The 20,926-nt window shown below is 30.0% G+C and overlaps 3 protein-coding genes across 7 annotated transcripts in view; all 3 read left to right on the top strand.

Moving 5' to 3' along the window:
* The first annotated feature begins 469 nt into the window (after nt 1–469).
* LOC126840274 (uncharacterized) lies at nt 470–6,525 on the top strand. Its single transcript, XM_050575910.1, has 3 exons — nt 470–603; nt 4,858–5,107; nt 5,755–6,525. The coding sequence occupies exons 1-3, from the start codon at nt 546–548 to the stop codon at nt 5,864–5,866; spliced, it is 420 nt and encodes a 139-aa protein (XP_050431867.1). The 5' UTR covers nt 470–545; the 3' UTR covers nt 5,867–6,525.
* A 1,683-nt stretch (nt 6,526–8,208) lies between these two features.
* On the top strand, nt 8,209–12,626 carry LOC126840273 (microspherule protein 1). The gene is made up of 10 exons (XM_050575909.1): nt 8,209–8,542; nt 8,615–8,748; nt 8,949–9,226; nt 9,305–9,523; nt 9,582–9,720; nt 10,465–10,548; nt 10,912–11,038; nt 11,123–11,279; nt 11,356–11,571; nt 12,018–12,626. The coding sequence occupies exons 1-10, from the start codon at nt 8,469–8,471 to the stop codon at nt 12,396–12,398; spliced, it is 1,809 nt and encodes a 602-aa protein (XP_050431866.1). The 5' UTR covers nt 8,209–8,468; the 3' UTR covers nt 12,399–12,626.
* A 4,989-nt stretch (nt 12,627–17,615) lies between these two features.
* Nucleotides 17,616–20,926, top strand: part of LOC126840271 (alpha-catulin) — a 35,841-nt gene continuing 32,530 nt past the window's right edge. For 4 of the 5 annotated variants that reach the window (XR_007686058.1, XR_007686059.1, XR_007686057.1 and 1 more), the window contains exon 1: nt 17,616–17,813. Coding sequence is in view for 2 of the 5 variants with exons in the window: in XM_050575907.1 (XP_050431864.1) it covers nt 17,682–17,813 (132 nt within the window). In the remaining 3 variants the exon portion in view is untranslated. Of the gene's footprint in view, nt 17,814–18,541; nt 18,960–20,926 lie in introns of those variants that run through there. The other variant, XM_050575908.1, reaches the window with a different exon arrangement.

Consider the following 20,926-nt stretch of genomic DNA (forward strand, 5'->3'; position numbering starts at 1 on the left):
TATAGTACGTTTTGTTTAGTGGTAACAATACACACACGACAAAGCCTACAACCCACGTCCGTAAATCGAATCGGCCTTGCCCGGTCGCGTTGTCTGTATATCGGTACACGTTAGGTGACAACAACTTTGAGTAGTACGGTCTATTGTCTAATACCCACGACGGTACTTTCCTTACATAACTATTACTTATAGCTAAAAGTTTTAAATACCAAAGTAGGTAATATATATTTTTTTTAATTAAACTGTGTAGATATTTTCGTACATACGAATTATGTAATACAAAACAATAATAACTGTGGTGGAAATGGGGGGAGGGGAGGGAGCGTTGCTTGGTACATAGATTTGCATCTAAAAATTTGCCTGATGGTGTCATTACAACACTACATTATTAAGTCGTGGCAGCCACTTTACTACTTAGTACTTTACTCTAAACTCGATGCGGAGCTTAGAAAGTATTGTTTGTTTTTAAAATTATTTGTTTTCATTTAATTATTTTTATTTTCATTTTTTAGCTTCTTTGCAGAGCTGTTTTTTATTTTATTTTAATGCCTGGACCTACGATATCTTTTAAACCGCTGACGGCTGAACCGATTTCATCATGTAGTAAGTCTATAGATCAGAACTATTATCTAACACAGGGTATAATCTAAAGGTTACTTTACTGGGCCAATAATTTGAAGTTCCCCCCTTCAAAGTCTTGAAAGCACCCAAATAAGTGCTAATAACCCTCGTACTATGTAGTATGCAAAATATAATTACTGCCATGAGTAATATATTATAGAGATAGACACAACTTTATTTAATCAAACTGCCCGCCACATATGATGCCAATAGACACAGAATAATAATGAACATTTGTTAATAAATAGTTATTTATAAGTTGTTGTATGGAAATTAAAAACAATAGTTAATTAACATAGAATAAAGTGACGTACTGTACTGTTCGAAAGATGTTATAATAGATAAAAGAAAAATGAAACATCAATCTTTGCTGTGTTGATATGAGTTTACAAATGTTAGCTTATTGTTATGTTTTATTGAAAAATTGACAACACAATGCGCCTTAATAAACGCTAGTGCTCCCCCTTCTTAAGAACAAGTGTGTGCTTCCAAGTTCCATCACCTCAACCTAAAACTGTGCGTACCTAAGCATATTTGTCTTTAGTAGGTAAGGACATAATATAAATTGTTTGAAGCTATGTTGTAATTAATGTATTATTTATAAAAAATAATATACGACCAAAATAAATTAAATATCCAAATAGATAACTTTTACTTACAAGTTTTAGCTTAAATGTGAAGTTTTGATGACAGATTGCCTATATAATGCGCCCTAATAATTGCTAGCGTAAAGGCACCTTAAGGGGATTGAAAGCGGTCGATTTTTTGGACGTTTTATTCCTAAAACCCTGACAAAATTACGTCTACTTATGATGTCCCATTTCAGTTCTGTAAAAATTATGAGTTTATCGGTGTTTGGATCGATTTTTCAATTAAAATTGTGTTAAAGTAATATTTGAGTTTATCAAATTTTCAGTGTTCCCATTATTGTTTTTTTTTTTAAGTAAATTAAATACAGTTATTCAAAAATCGACTTGCACAATAACCTGGCATAAAGGTCGATGAACTTAAATATTTACTAAACTGAAATCCGATCATTTTAAGTAAGCGTAATTTTATCAGGCTTTTAGGTCTAAATTGATTTCCTGGTTATCGACCAGACAAAATTCTCAAATTATTCTCATTAAAAAAGGCTATTTTGAATTTTTTTTTTTTTTGTAACTAAAAATTTTTTAAAAAAATATTTAATACAGTTAAGAATAACACAAACCGCAGTTTTTATAGCGCAAATGAGTATAAATTAATTGAAAAATCTTAAAATATTATTATTCGGTCGCAAAGTACTGTAATACTGTATAATATTTACTCTCGGAAATCAAAGGTGAAATTAGAGTTAAAAATATATGAACGGCGTGCGTGCTGTTTCTGTAAAAAAAACACTAACATGTTGATTGTTTTACAACGTGGTTATTTAACAACACTATACATATTTTTAACTAGTTGTTTGTAGTCCATTTCTTTTCTTTTTTTTTCCAGTAATTTGTCCACTCCTAGTAATAACATACTGTTAATAGCCAATAGCTAATCATTATAAGACGAATTTAATGGACTATATTATTATTCTTAGGTACCCATTTGTAAAAAACAAAATTTCCTCCACAATAAGGGACACTAGTAATCTATAGTCTTGCCGTCTACTGTATTCGTATAAAAAACCTACTATAAGTTTAGTCAAAGCGAATGCGTGTACGTAACATACTTGTATAAACTTGTGATTGTTTTGTATTATATACGCATTGTAGGCGATAATAATATGGAAAATACATATAAAATTTCCCGCTATAGGTATAACAACGTTTGTGAGGGAGGGGCCCCTTCCTAAGTGTTATTTACGACAACCGTCGTTGTATTGTTGCAATTATAGACAAACCCACGTAGTAAAAAGAACAGCTATAAAAACATGTTTTGTAAGAAAAAAAAACGCTTTTTATAAGAATATTAATTATTTACTTTGATACATAATGTTTAATTCATTTTATACGGTACGGTTGACGTTTTTTTGTTACTACACGCAATATGTTATACCAAGGGCATTGCGCCTCAAAGAAAAACGCTGTTAAACGGTATCTGAGAGTTTATTTAAGTTGCCGTTAGGTCACACAATAATAAATAATATTATAATAACATCATCATTGGGGTTGTGATTGAAGAAATTGGAAATGGAACCAAATACACGGTTATTATTGATGTCACAATGCAATACTAATATTCACAGGCGCGCACCCTACTGCAAACTTTAAAATCAATTTTGGGGAAAAAATAAAAATTTAAGAAACTGCCAGTAAAAAACGGTGTTTTATTTGAAATAGTCACCAAAACTATCAGATTAAGACGCTATCCCAATGTCTTATTATTAAAATTATTGTTTAATTTTATGCGGTTTCTCACATTGACCATTAATTTCAATAAACCGCTAAGAAATCTGTATTCGAATTATATTGTATTCGTGATTTGTTAAAATAAATATGACTATTAAAATATTATTATACATTTATATGTACAATTCAGCTCATAAACAATTTTTACACGGATTATATATATATATTTTATTTTAGAATAAACAATTCAATTCAGGACGTGTTATTTCCCTAGATAAATGTTTATTTTAATTGGTTTTTATGCAAGATGTATTTGTTATTCTAAAATATATCGCACATATATTTCAGACAGAAAAGTGGCACGAGTAGGAAATAAATGTTTTAAGAAAATGTATTATAATTTATAGTTTAAGCTTTAAATTATAATACAATATATATAATTTATTGACAAACCACGAATAAAATATAATTCGAATACAGATTTCTTTTAACTCATTAATATTTTGTCCTTTTAAGTATTGTTTTACAACTTTACGCAATATTTATTTAAGAGTTTTTTTTTTTAACTTTTTTAGAATTAAGCTCGAAAATAAAAACTTAATTTCTTTGCCGGCAATTGCTAAACCTTTTTTCAAAATTAAAACTGGGTTGGCATTATTATTTAATTACAAATTAATACACTAAACGTCTTTAACTAATTTAGCTATTTTTTATATTGATTTTATTTTGCATTCCAAACTCTGTATGTACTATTAATTAATTATTTGTTATTTCCATCATTAATGTGTAGCTTTTCTCCTTCTTTTTTTATGTAATAATTTGTTTTTCTCAGTGAATTATTTTGTACTCAGTAGTATAGTAGTATATTAAAGTTATAACACCATGATTTGCTCCAATATCATGATTATTATCATCATCATCATCATCAGCTTCTAAAGGCCAAACCTTGTTGTTGTAGCCTATCATGTCTGTCACATGCAAATAGCTTCTCGCGTTCCTTTACCCATCCTAAAACCAAACTGGTCATTGTCAAGTTTTTCTTCCACTTTGTGTTTTAATCTGTTCTTTATAATGTTCAGAATTACCTTTGACGAGTGAGATAGGATAGCGATGGTTCTGTAGTTTGAGCAATCGGTAGCATTTCCTTTCTTGGGTAGAGTGATCGTTTTGATTTTTTTGAAGTCTTCCGGAATTGAGCCTTCCTCATAGCATTTCTTGATAATTTCAATTATCATGATTATTATATGAATTAAAAATATTTATAATATAGAATAAAACTATTTATTTTAATTGCATAATATATTTTTAGTAAAATAAATTATGTTATTTATATATTATGTATTATTTTTTTTCCATAACATCGTTGCAGGTTAAAAAAGGTTGGTTTTACAAAGTGGGTTTAACACCAGATAGATTTTTTCATATAGTATACAGTTTCTATATCAGATATTGTACACTGGCGGTACCTAGTTTATAAGAAAGTAAGTTGAAAAGTCTATTCATTTACCATTAAACCCTAAAAAAAAACGAGCGTTTGGAAATGATAATGTTAAGGTAATTTGAATGGACAAAATAAGAAATTTAGGTAAAATAATTAAGAGGAAATCGATTGTAGATATGGTGATTACAATCAAGGGGCGATGAGCTAGGTAATGAAAATTAACTAATAAGGAATAAAAAATTTTTAAAAAAAAATTTGATAAAATTAAAAGTTATTAAAACATTTAAAAAAATACTTCACTTATAAAATTATATTTAATTATTTTTATCTGAATAGTTCTTTGTTTATTTATTAAAAAATGTACCCAAGTTTAATTTGTTTACAAAATATTTTTATAAAATATTATTGTTTATTGTATCCTAGCTTATTATTATTTTGTAAAATAATGTAAATAATTTCAATTTAATTTCCATTCAGTTGATATTGTTGTTTACTCCAATAACATGTCTTCATCTAGACTATCGAAGATATTCAACATTTTGGATATTTTTCAAAAGAAGAAAACTGATATTGCCGATGAGACCAATAGTTTAGCGTATTGTTATGCTAATCTTATGAGTGAATTAATATGGCTTCAAACTTTCGAGACAGTTGAGATGGAGCAGCGACATGTTGGGGAGCTGGTTGATGGACAATTCAATAGCCAACTAGTCCCTAATAAAACACGGTACAGAATTAATCTTTTTTTATCTTTGGGGGAGTGGTCTATTAATTCAATTTACATTAAAAAATTTAAGGAAATTATAATTGATTAATTAACTTTTTTACTTGCAATTAAACATTTCTTCTAATGAAAAACTTAAAACTAATACACATAAGGATAAGATATAATAAAAAACTAATTTTTTAAATTTGTCGCTCGTACCTTTATGGTACTCATCACTTGAATTATTATAATTATAAATAACCATAATCAGTTATTAATATTTAAATAAAACGTTTTAATAGGTTAGGCACCTACCTTTATAAGTCATTTACCCATACATTTTCTTAACTTATTTAACCATACGATATACATTATAATTGTTGGTCACAACCCAGTTTTCAATAATTACTTTTTAATATAATGTACAATAAAGTATATTTTTTTGTAATATATAAATGTATGTTTTACGTATTTATACATATTTTAAGTTTAAAATAATAGTTTTAAAAATAGAATATAGTAAAAATACTGTAACATTTTTAAACGATTTTACTTAAAATATTTTTGACGAATTGATTAAACAATCTGATATAATATCTATATTATATTATCTACTTTAACTAGTAAAAATATCAAAATTTTACATATTTTCTTTAATTATTTTTCAGGGTTGAAAAAGTGCAAATGATGAAGAACAGACACTACATCGAACTATCAGAAATCAAGATGCGGTACCGAATGGAATTTGTTAAATTGGCTAAAACTGATTTGTTAGCGTGATTGATGCGTTTCAATATTCGTTTTTTAATATTCAAGGTCCTAGTTACTTTCTAATATTCGTTGTTGGGCAAAGTAATTCTTTTGAAAATAATTGTATGTAGTTATTCGTCATTCCTAAACAATTATACTTTTGTTTACTACCTATTTTTTTATTTACTGCGTGGGATAATATTCATTTATTTAATATTTAAAATTGTTGACCTTACAAGGTAATAATATAGGTCACATTGGTTAATGTAGGTACGCCCTTGGATAGGTTGAATTGTAGTGATCATAGATGAGTATATATAATGGCTATAGATACTCATCTATAGCCATTATATAGGTGAATAAATGGACAATACAGCAAAATATAGAATATAAAATACACACCATAGTTGTATTATAATTATATTTATATCAGTATTCGCGGATCACGGTCAGCAACGCAGTTATGGAAGGAGGAAGGGGTGAGAGAAGTAGATCCTTCATCCAGACCTTGTTTTTTTTGTTAATTAGTAAACTTTTAATACATTTATTGAAACCTTATTCCACATTTTTATATAATTTCTCTTTTTAGTTGTATATTTTTTGACACAAGCATTAGGTAATGTTTTTCTTCATAAGGCTACATGGTAAATATTGTGTTAAAAAACTCTTCATAACTTTCAAACTTTTGTCCAGGGAGCAGTGTTGGGGACATTTTATTTAAAGATAAAAGTAAATTTAATAATAATTATTGATGATTCATTAATCACATGTAAAAATAATATTTATCGTGAATAATTTTCTTTGTTTCAAATTAATGTATTCATGATTAAAAATTTAAATTTTGGTTACAAATAAATTTATTAATGGTTAAATAATTGAATTTATTATCATTATACTCCATATATGAATTTCAACAAATGAGAAAAAAATATGTTTTTATACAATATAATAAAAACGTTACCATGTATAGTAGTTTTAATTTCTTACTACTAAAAAAATAATCATGAGTACTAGTTATTAAATAGATAATTTTTTTTTTTTAATTATGTCCAACTTTGCCAAGGAGTAACGTTTTTTAACATATTAATATAAATTGATTTATACTTACATTTTTGTTAAAAATGTGTTGTTTACATACATTTATACCTACATCGTTTGTATGTAGGCACAATAATACACGTGTGTAGTTGAATTTGTCTTTTCTGGATAACGAAAACATTTTACTTTTTAGATACAAATTCAACGAAAAACGCGTTAATAACTTATTGCATTTTTTTTACACGTCTATAATTTAATTTCCATTAAAACTGAATACAATACAAATAATCGTTGGTTCTGTTAAAAAAAGAAATATACATATAATTTATATACTATAATCCATTATGGTTACTCTTTACCGCAGCTACTAACTTGTCAATAATCTTTATAATGACATTTTTTTTTTAAGTACCTACCTACTTATTATGAATTGTATTACCAGACATAAATATAGGGATAAAACTCTCCTCGTTAGTCCTATTATATTTTAACTATACAACGCAAACGAGAAATTAAAATTGTTTTTATGTTTTAATGTTTATCATTGCGAGTATTAAAAATGAATTCCAATGTTAGTTATGCGTGTCCGATGTATTGCATACATTATACTGTGATGGCGTTGTCGAAATAATTATGAAGGCTAACTAATTACATGAATAGTAATTGGACTTTTACAAAATACTAAAAGGTATGATTATCATTGATTGTGATCAATAATAATACAAATTATCTCTACTTTTTTTCGGGAGTTTTTTTTTTTATATCATCTACCTAGGTATACAAAACACATTAAGAGAAAAATTGTCCACCATAAGTTATTAATATTTAGATTATGGTTTTTTACCCAACATTTTTTTTTTAACGAAATTAACGTCGAATCCAATAAAGAGTATGAATGATGAACAAAATAAATAATATTTTTGCAATACTATAATTATATTGTCTTATCTATTCATAAGTGCTTTTATATAACCCAAGACTTTTTCTCCCTCAACATGACTCGACAATCCGACAATGAATAATTGGCGTTAGGTATACGCATATTAGTATTGGAAATAAGATTCTGCATATATTTATATAAGGTTTCTCTTGGTCTTCTCGCTAGTGCATGCGGTTGTGCAATTAATTAAAACCCTATTATATGAGTACAACAATAATTTTATTGGCTTCTCGTCGAGTTTTATGTGTTTTTTTTACAAACATAATTATCACGGTTATGCAAGAAGACATGGGATGTAAAAAATTGTTTGTGATGGCAACACTGTAATCCCAATGTTTGGGCATTATCAGCCAAGCGGCGTTGTTTTTTTGTTAACGTTTCATAAATACCTTTAACATATTATTACATACAATCTACATTAATATTGATAATTATTGGACATCGATATTTTAATTTTTATTATTTATTGAAATTTAGAAATGTTTTTTTATTACTAACTTAGTTAGGTATTGAGTGTAGTAATTATTACTGTATACAAAAAGTACTGAGTAAAAGTGATTGCGTGCGTTGGTGATTCGTCACAAAATATAAGAGTTAATTTTTGTTTATTACTGTTAATTATTTTTTCTGGAAATCACCAACGATTGACAGAAAATGGCATCGTCTTCTAATCATAGTTTAAACGATAGCAATACCGCAGCCATGGACGACAATTCAAAACGTCGAAGGTATTATAGCTAAATTTACCGATAAAATTTGTACTGTAAGTGATTTGGTTAAATTATTATTTTTAACTTTAGTTCACGATCGATCAAACGAAGGAAGTTTGATGACGAGTTGGTTGAGTCTAGTCTGGGTGCGGCATTTGGCTCCCCTTTACCTAAAACACAACGTACTCGAACACAGTCTTTGAACTTGACGTCCTCAACTACAGGTGTAATTTTTTTTCTTAAATTAGATATTTATAATTTATTGTGAGAGCTGAATGTTTAAATGCCCTCTACATAAATATCAACCCTCTCTCCTTGTTCAATTTGCAAAATAACTTGTCAAGCAATATTTGAACTATATGTCACACTATGAATGCCTAGTGTTTATTATTATGTGAACATTTTTTTATTTTTATTTTTACAGAATTAGACAACGTGATGTCTCCAGTTCACAGTATTCCTGAAATAGGGACTCCTGTAAGTTCAATACCGTCGACTTCGAGTGCACCACCGCGAAAGATCCCATCCAATAGAATGTCGCTAAGTACGGCGACGTTGAATCCATTCGGTAACATAGCTACAACGTCGGCAGTTCCGTCACCGTCATATAGAAATAGGTCGAGAAAACAAAAGAACTTGAACAAGGACTTGGGACGTTGGAAACCTTCTGACGACCTAATGCTCATACAAAGTGTATTGCAGGTATCTATTGTTTATGGCAATTAAAAATGTCAATATCAATATTGTTAAATATAATACTACTGTACCTGTTTGTTTCAGACAAATAATTTACAAATGGTGCACAGAGGGGTGAAGTTCAGCTGTAGATTTACTCATAAAGAAATAGCGCAACGGTGGTACGCCTTATTATACGACCCGACTATTTCAAGACTCGCCGTGTCCGCTATGAGAAATTTACATCCGGAAACTATAGCCAACATTGAATCCAAAGCATTGTTTTCTATTGCCGAGGAAGAACTTTTGGCTACAGTACAATCGGTAAGTCATGAGAAAATGATTTGTGTACATTGATCTAAAAATTGTTGATTTATTACAGAACACGCAGCCTACAATAGAAACATTTCAAGAGTTGCTTGCTCAAAATCCAAATATACTTCATCGTAGAAGAACAGCCAAAATACTCATGTGTCATTGGCAACTGATGAAACGCTACTCTTTATTATCAGATCAATGCAGTGAGTATTTTATTTAAAAAAAAAAATGAACAGATGTTTGTATTGATTATTAGCTATTCATCATTTTTAACTTAATTAGATGCCGTTCTAAACAGATCACAGTCTACAAACATATTTTTCTAATCTGTTCACATTAACTTTTAATTTTAAAATTAAGACAATATGCCAGTTTTCTGCATTGGTATTTATATTTATCAGCAATTTTAGTTATTACTTTGATCTTCAGAAAAACGTTAGTTTCTATTATTTTTTATCAACTACGCAAAATGAATACTTGTTTAATTGGCCAGTTGGTTAATGAGCAACTCTGCCAATTATATTTTTTAGTTTATTTGAATACATTTTTATTCTAATAATAAATTAAATAAATCACCAATATATATATATATATATATATATTAAAACAAATTATTTGTTTGTAATATTTTAATTTTCCCCTCATAGGTTAAGTAATTATGTTACTAAAAAAATAAAGTTAATTGGGCTAAATATTTTATTATGTTTAAAATATTCAAATCATTTTTTATTTGACTAGGCAATGTTTTTTTTTAAATTATCGAATAAAATATAACCTTTTTTTTTTAAATTAATATGTTGTACAGTTAGTTTTAGTTGTTATTTGTTGTCATATTAAATTTTGCTCAGCGCAGCTTAGTATGTTGTAGGACGATAGATGTTAACTTGTAATATACTAATAGAAATATAAAAAATGGACTTTTAAGAATATTATTTAAATATTTTTAGGTGCATTGGAAAATCCTATTCCGTTGCCATTAATGAGTGCAGTCGAAGACAGAAATATTCATATCCTCAATAATGAACAAGAAGGTACTTTTCAATTTATTCTACTCTCTATATAATAGTTATTAATTCTTCCTATTTTACAATTAATTTATGGAAAATTACCAACTATAATTTTCAAAACTGTGTTTAACATTTTTTATTAACTCTCAAAAAATGTATATATTTATTCAATTTTGACTATCTTATTTTAATTTAAAGTTTATATAATTTTATACGTTTGATTTGATAAGACAAAAATAATGTTTTATCTCAAAGAGTTATAAAAACCGAAAATGTGAAGAGTTATTTTGTAATTTAAAAATTATTCCGAGTGCTCAATTATGGATAGTATAAACAAAAAGAGCACTTGAAAGATCAAAAACTGTATGACTGCTTATATATTTTTAGTTACGACTTTGTCGACATCAGAGCACATTCCTACGTTTGCAGAATGTGAAGAATTACTTAATGATCAACATTTATTGAGTGAAATGCCTGATCCTGTACTCGAACGACATCTTACCATAACGAATAAGTAAATAATTGTTTTTTATATTTTTTACAATTCTGTACACAATTTATAATGTGTAAAAATAATTGTATTTTATTTTCCAAACAGAAAAGTAAAGAGAGAAATAAAAACGTTAGAAGACGAATTGCCGAGAGCTCAAGTATTAGTATTTCCGATGACGGGTATTAACCCAGTTGAGTTTGAACCTCAGACGTTAGCTGTATTACGAGGACGATTAGTCAGATACTTGATGAGATCGAAAGAGGTGTTTTGGATTTTGACAAATTTTATCACTTTCTTATTAGGTTTATTTTTAACACGTTTCGTATTTTGTTTATCAGATTACTATTGGACGATCATCTAAATATCAGCAAGTCGATGTGGATTTAAAACTCGAGGGACCCTCTTGGAAAATATCAAGACGACAAGCGACAATACGTCTTCGTAATACTGGTGACTTTTTAATAGTCTGCGAGGGTAAAAAATGTATATACGTAGATGGAAAACCATTAGCAGCGGGTAGTCGTTGCCGTCTTAATCACAATTCAGTATTGGAGGTGAATTTATTTGATTATTTTATCATTACAAATTGTTATGTCTAAGATTACACTAGGTGAAATTACTATCTACTCGCTTGTGAATAATATACTCATTCTTACCAAACTTGCTCAATATCACATTGACACATGTCACATGTGAAAATTTGATGAGAGAAAATAAATTTTAAGTACATATCCATTGCCTGTACAATGGATATTTAATAATTGTACTTTTGACATATTCGCATCAATGCGTTTTATTTAAGAGTGATATTATTACTCTCAGTTATAATAATTCCTATAGCTCTGTGATCTCAATTTGCTCTGTCCTCATCATGCACAACTCTACTGTGCTGACTTTTTTTTAATTGGAATTCCTTTTAATTTTAAAGTATAAAGAATGTATATTTATTATAACAATGTAATGAACTTCTATTGATGGTATTGTATTTATATTTTTTTAGGTTGCTGGATTGAGATTCCTTTTTTTAATCAATCATCAATTGATTAATACAATTAAACAAGAAACCTTACAGCAGAACCAAGTGCAGTTACCTGTTCAAATTGTTAATCAAACTCCGCAGAAACAAGTTAATCAAAAATCACAAAAAAGTGCCACTAAAGCGGAAAAAGCTGAAAAGGCTGCACAAAATCATGAACAAAAACAACTGCAACAAAAAATTTTGGAGGAACAACAAAAGAAAAAACTAGAAGAACACCAAAACAGAATGATAGAAGAACACAGACAAAAACTATTGCAACAAGAACAAGACGAACTGGACCAACAGTTAAAATTGTTAGAAGCCGAGGAAGAAGAACACAATCAAAGGCAACAACTGTTTTAAAAATTAGAGTTAATCACCGAGTTTAATATATTTTATTAACTTAACTATTTAGTAGATTATTACTGAGTAGTTGTTTTTCTGTATATTTATAGTTTTTCTTAATTTCTTATTAATTTTTAAAATATCCATCGGTGTGTTACAATTTATTGATATTTTAGACTATAACGTAAGTTATGATGCGGTTCTCAAAGTGACAATATTAAATAGATAAGAAATCAATATTTAATATTTTTAAGATTTTTACAATATACTTGTAAGACTATTATTTGTTATTTGAATATTATGTTTAATTTGTTCCTGAATTACGTCTAACCTCTCAATTATTAATTATTATAAAAAATGTATTATGAAAAAAAAAATTAAAATATTTAATAATATAAATAAATCATAATAGTTATTAAATTATGTTTTGTATGCACATTTTATTTATCTGAATTGACTTTATTTTAAAATTAAACATTTATTTCTTTAATTTTAAACTTTACGTAGGTTTTTTTTTACAAAAATTCACAAACTTAAACTCAGTCATTGAGCTTTTAAAGAACAAACTCGACAATAGACTTTTTTTTAACCATATTAGCTGTTTACTCATTTTTATGTGTTATTTTTTTCATAAGTAAACTTTATTTTGAAATAAGTATTTATTATAAATTAGTAGCTAAGTTATTTTAGATTATTTCAACTCTATGCTTTTTATTTTAATGACCGACTTATATCAAAAAGAATACAAGAGAAATTTGTTTTATGGAAAGTTCGGAATTGTCAACAGTACGTGTTATTTTATGTTCATTGTTACGTGTGTTTATGGATTACTTACCGTAGAAAACATTAGTTCTGAGTGTTATTGATTGGTATGATTATTTGTTCTTGACGGCATTGCTGCTGCAAAGAATAAATTGTTCATTCACGCTAGGTTTAATAAGGAAATACACTTAAAAAAAAAACTAATGTAAAAACATGCATCGTAATATTTACCCATTTTTTGGATAAATCTTAAAATACGTCAAGCAGATAGCAGACACAAAAAACAAATATGTACATTTTTTTCAAAACAAAAAATCCTTATTTTTTATTTTATAAATTTTCAGCAAGTTAAGCATATGTTATAGTTTGTGTACCCGATAGTATGTGTATGTGTGCTCGATTTCGGTAACCATATCATAAAAAAAACTATACATACCTATGTAAGTTAATCTTATTTGCTTATGGCCAAGCTCAAATCAATTATTTTATTAGTTCTCTTTACTGAATATTGTAAATTGTTATTAGTATTTGTTGTTAGTTTTTGGTTATAATTTTTTTTTTTTTTTATGATAGCCATTATTGGATAATAATGGTTATAATTTTGTATCGTGCATCAGTGTTTCAAATGCAACTGCTTTTGCAATTTACAATAAACGGAAGATTCTTATAAAAAAAAAACTATAATAGTAGAAATAAAAATATCGATAAAAGCATTGTACCTAATTTGACAATAATGTGCTTAGGGGGTTGCATGCGGTCTATTTTTAAGGAGTTTTGTATAGGCAATATTTAAGAAAAAAGTAGTTTTAATCAATTTCGACCATTTTAATTAATTTTCCGGTGAATTTGTCGTGAATTCGGCCCCAAGATATTGTTTTTAATTTATATAATTTTTTCTATGAGTAAAACTAATTTTGGCTTATTTTAGACCAAAAATCCTGACAAAATTTCTACTCTCTAGGATGCTGGATGGTCCAATTTGAATTCAGTAAAGAGATTTGAGTTCTTTGGCTACTTTGTTGTGTTATGTAGCAATCTGATTTTCATTTAAACATTTCAGTTTCTTGTAATTAAATAAATTAAAACTCAATTTTTTTACACAAAAAAACCAAAAATCCATTTCCTACATTAACTAGTAGAGTTGCCAGAGAACTCATAAATATTTACAGAATTGAAACCGGACCATCCGAAGTAGTCGAAATATTGTCTGGCTTTTTAGTCGAAAACGTCAAAAAACAGACCTCATATTATCCCCTTAAAAATGTATTTTTAAGTATTTAGGTAAGTACGATTATTGTTCATGTCTATAATAATTTATTGAAATAGTTGTTAGTTCCTTAAAAAATATTTTCTTTTACCTGTTGACTGTTGATTCACTCACACAAAGCAAACCTTTATAAATTGACTACGGTCAAAATGTAATTTACCCCTTTTTTGGGGGGTTTTGCTCGACGAAAAAAAAGTCACTACAGATTTTTGAGAAAATTGTGTATGCTATGCCTTATTACCTCCAGTCTAATTTCTAGACCTTGAACTGCAACATATAGAAAATGTTTTTAAACCCTTCTAGGGAAAAGGATTAATTAAATTTGTTTTGGTTTGCCAACGTTTAATGGCAGTACCTATACTATGTTTAAAGAATATTTATTACAAATTTGGAACGAATTCGACTATTTAAAAAAAAATTATAGAGTGCAGTAATTTTAAGTTGAAAAATATGTAATTTTATTGGGTATTTTCCAGATTTTGAAGTGGGTGAACTTTTTATATTTTTGGCCAAAATCGAAGTACCTCTCAGGTACGATTTCTTATCCATAGAGTTGCTACACGAGGAAACTGGGTCAACGCTTTAGAAGATATCGTGGGTCCAAACACAAAAAATAATAAATATAAAATAAAAAACATTACTGTAAAAACAGTACTTACCTTCTCAGCTTCGCATCGAAGCTTAAACAACAGCTTTATAGAAAGCCCTGTTGAAAATTAATAACAAACATGATAATAGTTAAGACATTTTAATCATTTTGTCCCCTTAGAGCTGTTCTCAAGAAATTATTTTTAATATATAGGGTATTTATTGTTTGTGGGGCACAAAAGTACTGACTTGAGGTTGTTAAATATAATATTATAACAGTCTATAGGGATTTCCATAATTGTCCGTGTGTTGTGGTACCTATCTAAACTTCCAAAATGTTACCACATTGACCACGTCGGTTACTGGTCCAAAAAAGTTTCATGCGAATAGATGGTACCTACCATAATAATGTATTTTTGTTGTGGTTAACCATCTATGGTTATTACTTATTGGTAAAACTTCAAAACGATATTAGGTTAGGTATAAATTAGAAAAAACCTGACAATTATAACACGATTATCAATAAAGTTTTCTGTTTTGCCATTTATTTATTTTTTTTAGATTAAGCGGTAAGCCGTACGTTTAGGTTAAAATCGTACGTTTCTACTTATTACAATATGAATTATGCACGAAATGTTTTCTGGTAGATCGAATGCGAACACCAAATGACTGTAAAACAACGTAACGGTAGTCCATTAAAATAAAATGCTCAAGTCCTACACAATAATTCACTTAACACATAACGCGGTCCTATATAATTAATACACGTCACACCGTATCGTGCTCATGGACACATGCCACTTTCAGCTGGTCTGATTTCATTTAGTCTAAAATGTATCTACTATATATGTATATATAGGTACACTAGTCAAATGTAACATTAAATGACATGAGTCTATCATACGGGTAAACCGATATGTGTATGTCAGTAGCGAATAATTGTTTCATCAGCGCTGGTATGGCCATTTATAATTTTTTGTGAATCGGGAAATAGTACACACTAAGCAGGCATTTCAAATACGCAATATAAATGCTTAAAAATTAACATTGAATACAAATTATAATTTATTTACATTGCTTATTTGTTTTGTTGTATAACAATCGACAAACTCTACTTCACCGGTAATAAAAAAATTTAATTTATGGTTTCAAACTTTTGGTTAGGTTATTTATTTATCATAAGGTTAAGTTAGGAGGTTAGGTACAGTACAGAAAATTGTATATAACATACAGAATAGGTTTGTAAATATAAATTATGATTAAAGTGGTGAATAGTAAAAATAACTTAGTAATGAAATAATAATCTTGTAGAATAATTAAGTTAAAAATCGATGTTGTAAAGATTCAATCTTATTAATATCACAAGCCACATATGAAGACCATACAATAGTGCAATATATAAAGTTTTTAAGCATGCAATATTTTGAAATTCGTTAAAAATCCTTATGTACGTGAAGCTTTTTTACAAATATATGTGATGTGTTCCGTAAAGGATCAATCACCAGATAGAAAAACTGCTAGATCTGTAGCATGATTTACAGCAATGAAGTTACAGCCATTAATTATATAATTTAGTTCTTGTAAAAGTAATTTGTAAATATTTTTGGAGCGCCGTTTACATATTTATTTAGACTATTAGATTAAATTTACATCATGATTATCTTCTCGACTCACCTCTGAGTTTCAATTCTTTTTTCTTTTTTTTAAGCGGTATCCGACGGCACGTATTGTGCTCCTTATTTCTCTTCGACTCATTTGACAAATGAGTCGGTTGTTTAGACTGTAACCGGTTACCGGAGTACAATTTTCCAGTTGCTCTATAATATAATCAAAGGTTCCCCTCCGGTTGTAAATATTCGGGACAAACAAATGGAAATTTTTGGTTTAGAGCTTTATTTAAAGTCATAACACATAATAGAGTCGGCCAAAAGATAAAGTTTCAAAAAAAAAAAAAAATCGATTCCGAGTTATCGAGTCAAGATTTATCGTTTCCAAATAAAACGGATTCCAGAACTATTGGTTCCAAGTTTATTGATTCAAAATAATATCGATTTCATTTAACATCAGTTCGATGATACTCAGATTCAAACGATTGACCGTTCAAAGTGATATTATTCATGGCTGTTGATGGACTCGCTTGACATATTCAGAGGACATTTTTTTGTATTTGTTGGACTAAAAGAATACATTCGTATTTATAGAAACATATATTATAATATATTTAACTAGGCAGATTTCTATTTTTGCTGCACTCAAATCGTTGACCGTTTCTTAAGGTCAAACTGGTGACGCCCCGGACAAAATTTTAAAAGTTTTTTTTAGACTAATAATATTCCGGAAGGTCTGCGTGGATTGCGTTTGCTGCGGTCTTAATTACTTGAAACTTTTTATGTTGTTATTGTTATTATTATTATTATATAGGACGACGTGCCACTGCGGCAGATGGCGCAGCCGAACCGCCGCCACCGCATATATACCACGTGGTCAGGGTGCGATCCCTCGCTGGCGTCTGGCGGGCCCAGTTACGCTGGCCGCGCGCCCTGTATGCGACGGCGGTGAGTACACGCGCCGCCGGCCGCCGGTCGAGCAACAGAACCGCACAGTCGGGCAGTAGTCAGTACACGCTCGCGCGCGCGTATTACACCGCCGGCGGCCGCCTCGCACCACGTTCAGAAATATGCCAAATGGCCAAATCGCCGGCCGCGACGCCGTCCAGCACACCGACAGCCGAACACCAACGATGCGGATCCGTCGCCGACGACGTAGACATCAAAATCAAGAGCATCGAGCACACGCTCTTGCCGCTGGTCAGACAGGTAACGATAACAAAATAACACACGGAAGGGTCCAGTGTATTATAATACACGGTATTCTTGTTGATGTTGTCGACGAGCAACGGATTTGTTTTTCGCCCGTCGGGGACCCCCGGTCGACCAAAATAGACGCAAGCGTGACCCAATTCGCGCCACCAAAACGGCCTCGGCCGGCGGTTTTTACGGTATAAAAGAAACGAAAGGAAAACCGCCGTGTGTTAATTTTACACTTTTACGGTATCTGTCGGTATCGGTTTATTTCCGCCGTCCGCTGCATTGCCGAGCGATGGATCGGCGGCGTTGTCCGTGGCGCGGCGGCGATATAGCGACCGGACGGTAAAATAATATTTTTTAAATAGGTGTTTACAATTAGAAAAAAAAACCGCCACTGATTTGAGGTTAAGAGCGCGTCATGGCGAAAAAGACATGCCGTCACCGGTGTTGTAGTAACAGTGGCGGCGATCCGCGCGACCGTTTTATTGATTGGCGGCTAGGCGAGCTCAGACGACGGCCGCGACCGTGGCGGCAGGGCCGGCGACCATTGCGCGCGTTTGCACTGACACACACGCTAGCGCCGGGCCAGCAGCAGCACCGCCACCGTCATCACCATCGGCCGGAGAAGTAGCAGCCAGCAGATCGCAGCCGGACGCCGTCGCCGTCGCCGCCGCCGACGCTGTCGTCGCTGCCCGCCGTCCCCGCCGATTCGCTAGTTAATTTATATATAAATATATATTGTAATAAATTAAGTATTAAAAAAATAAATAAAAACAAACACATACCAATACAAGCGTAATATTAAATATAATTGTATTTAAAAAAATATATGTATATTTCATTTTTTTTTTTTGTATACATAAACAACGTTCAGTAGTTTTTTCGATAATTTTTTTATAGCCCTCGAAACAGATGAATGAGTAGCACGCGGTCCGAGATTTTCATTCGATACCAATAACATTCGAGTACTTTTTTTTTGTTTTGTTTTTTAACCATCCGCTTTTTCGTTAACGTTTCGGTTGCTCTTGTCGGCCGGTTGCCGTCGTCGTCGGTGCGTGTGCTCGAACAAAATATTATACACAAAATCGTTTAATTAAATCCCGTAGACCACCACCGGAAATGGCTCTGCTCGGCGACCACTGCGGCAGACAGCAGGTAAGCACACACGCGGTGCAAAACCGTTAGCCCCCGGAGGGTCGCGCGTCGATACATTGTCCAGGCCAGGGCCCCCCCCCCTCATCCAGGGCCCCCCTAAGCCCTGGACTCGAATTTCACGGCATAGATCTATGAAGATTATCGAAAAATCCACATTGTGTCAGTATAATATTTATCGTTTGACTTCCGGTTTTGAACGATTAAAAAATATCTCTGCCCATGGTTTTTTTTGGGGGGAGGGGGGGGGCTGAAAAGCTTGGTGTAAAAAACTTATTGTATTGCTACTTGTAATCAGGGTTTTAATCAAAAATACCTACCTATAGAAATCCCAAAAATGGTAACTCCCAAATTCCCCAAAAATATAGGTTATCCCCTTTGAAAACTGCAACGTTTTCCTTTCACACTAGATATGTAACGTTTTTTAATTACGACTTATTCTCTTTATAAAATTAACCTAACCCATACGGCACAAAAATTAGAACTTCTTTTAAGAATTTGATAATTTACATTGTAAACATTAATAGTGACATGAAAATGAGTTTTTTTTAATTCAAAATAGATTTTAACAATCAATTGCCACGATTAAATACTTAAATGTATTCATAAACATAAAAAGAGGAAGAGCGGGTAGAAATGTATTCTACGTTCACGTTTCGAAATCGAAGAAAACTAAAAACAAATCAAATTGAAAACACAAATTTATAATATTGCATAATATACTATACTGTACAGTGATTTTACTTTTCGCAGATTTCTCTCGGGGGGTCAAAAGCGCCTACACTCATTTTGGAGACTTTCAGGACAATTATTGTGATATTCTGTTTCAATTTTTAGGAACATTCATGTTTTCTTTTAATAAGAAATAAACCAGAAAATATATCAATAATTTTAAAATATAAGAGGAATAAAGTTTATGAGAATCAAGTATACTCATTTGTATGTATTTTTGTCACTTGTGTCATAAACATTACGTTTGTTACTGTATTTCTTCTGTATATTTTTGAATAACTCATTAACAAATTAATTATTACAAACTATATATTGTGACATGTTATCCAAATTTTGTATGGTCTTTCCAAAACAAATGTTGGGCCTATGGGGTTCCTAATTGCTTTACATAGTTGTTTCTAAATTCCAATTTGGCCCAGTTTCAAAACATGATACGGAATCTTCGGTCATGCAATACTTTTAATGAGTTGTCCGAGTATGGCTTGAAAAGTTTTGTTCAAGAGAGTTGTTGTGTATCATGACTAAAAGGGTAAGACATTTGGAATCATTACTGTATTTGTATTTCATACTATTTTTAGTAAGAAAATTTATTTATAAATGTCAATGTGATGTAATACATACAGACATTTTTTTAAATTATGATATCATTTTTTTGCTGTGGTCCGAATTCCTGAATTTTAAATTAACTTTTAAACATAAGCAACAAATTAGTTTTGTCTCAAATTAGAAGTCAAATTTAACCTCACTTGTATCATTAGTAGATTTAACTGTGTTAAAAAATCCAAGCATATATTATATTAATGGTATATTTTATTTAACAAGGGAAAAAAGATTGCAGTTTAGTAGATATTACATTAAAAAAGTTCGAAATTTTATAACTTAACCGAATAATTTTTAGAAATTTGTGCAATGTACTTATAATTTATCAGTTAAATAAAAAAATAGTCAAGCTTGTCTTAAAAAATACAAACAAAATTGTGTATAGTTTTTTCTTGAATGTTATTATATTGAAATCGTTTTTGAACTAGTTCTGTGATGTGCTTGAAAGTATACAAAAATGAAAATTTTTTCATTAATAATAATATTAACAACAAATAGTCATTAAAAAAGTACTTTGTAAAAACAAACTTAATATTTTGTCCATTGTTATTATTGTACGCTTTTATTTCTGTTTGGAAGCTAAAAATTTAAATATTATTAAATTATGTTTCTCTCTAAGTATAATTATAGTAAAATAA

The sequence above is a fragment of the Adelges cooleyi genome, unplaced genomic scaffold, assembly GCF_023614345.1.
Source record: "Adelges cooleyi isolate 19-005CV unplaced genomic scaffold, UGA_ACOO_1.1 ACOO_flye_CR_arks_rails_tigmint_CR_PRNA_376, whole genome shotgun sequence".
NCBI classification, from domain to species: domain Eukaryota; kingdom Metazoa; phylum Arthropoda; class Insecta; order Hemiptera; family Adelgidae; genus Adelges; species Adelges cooleyi.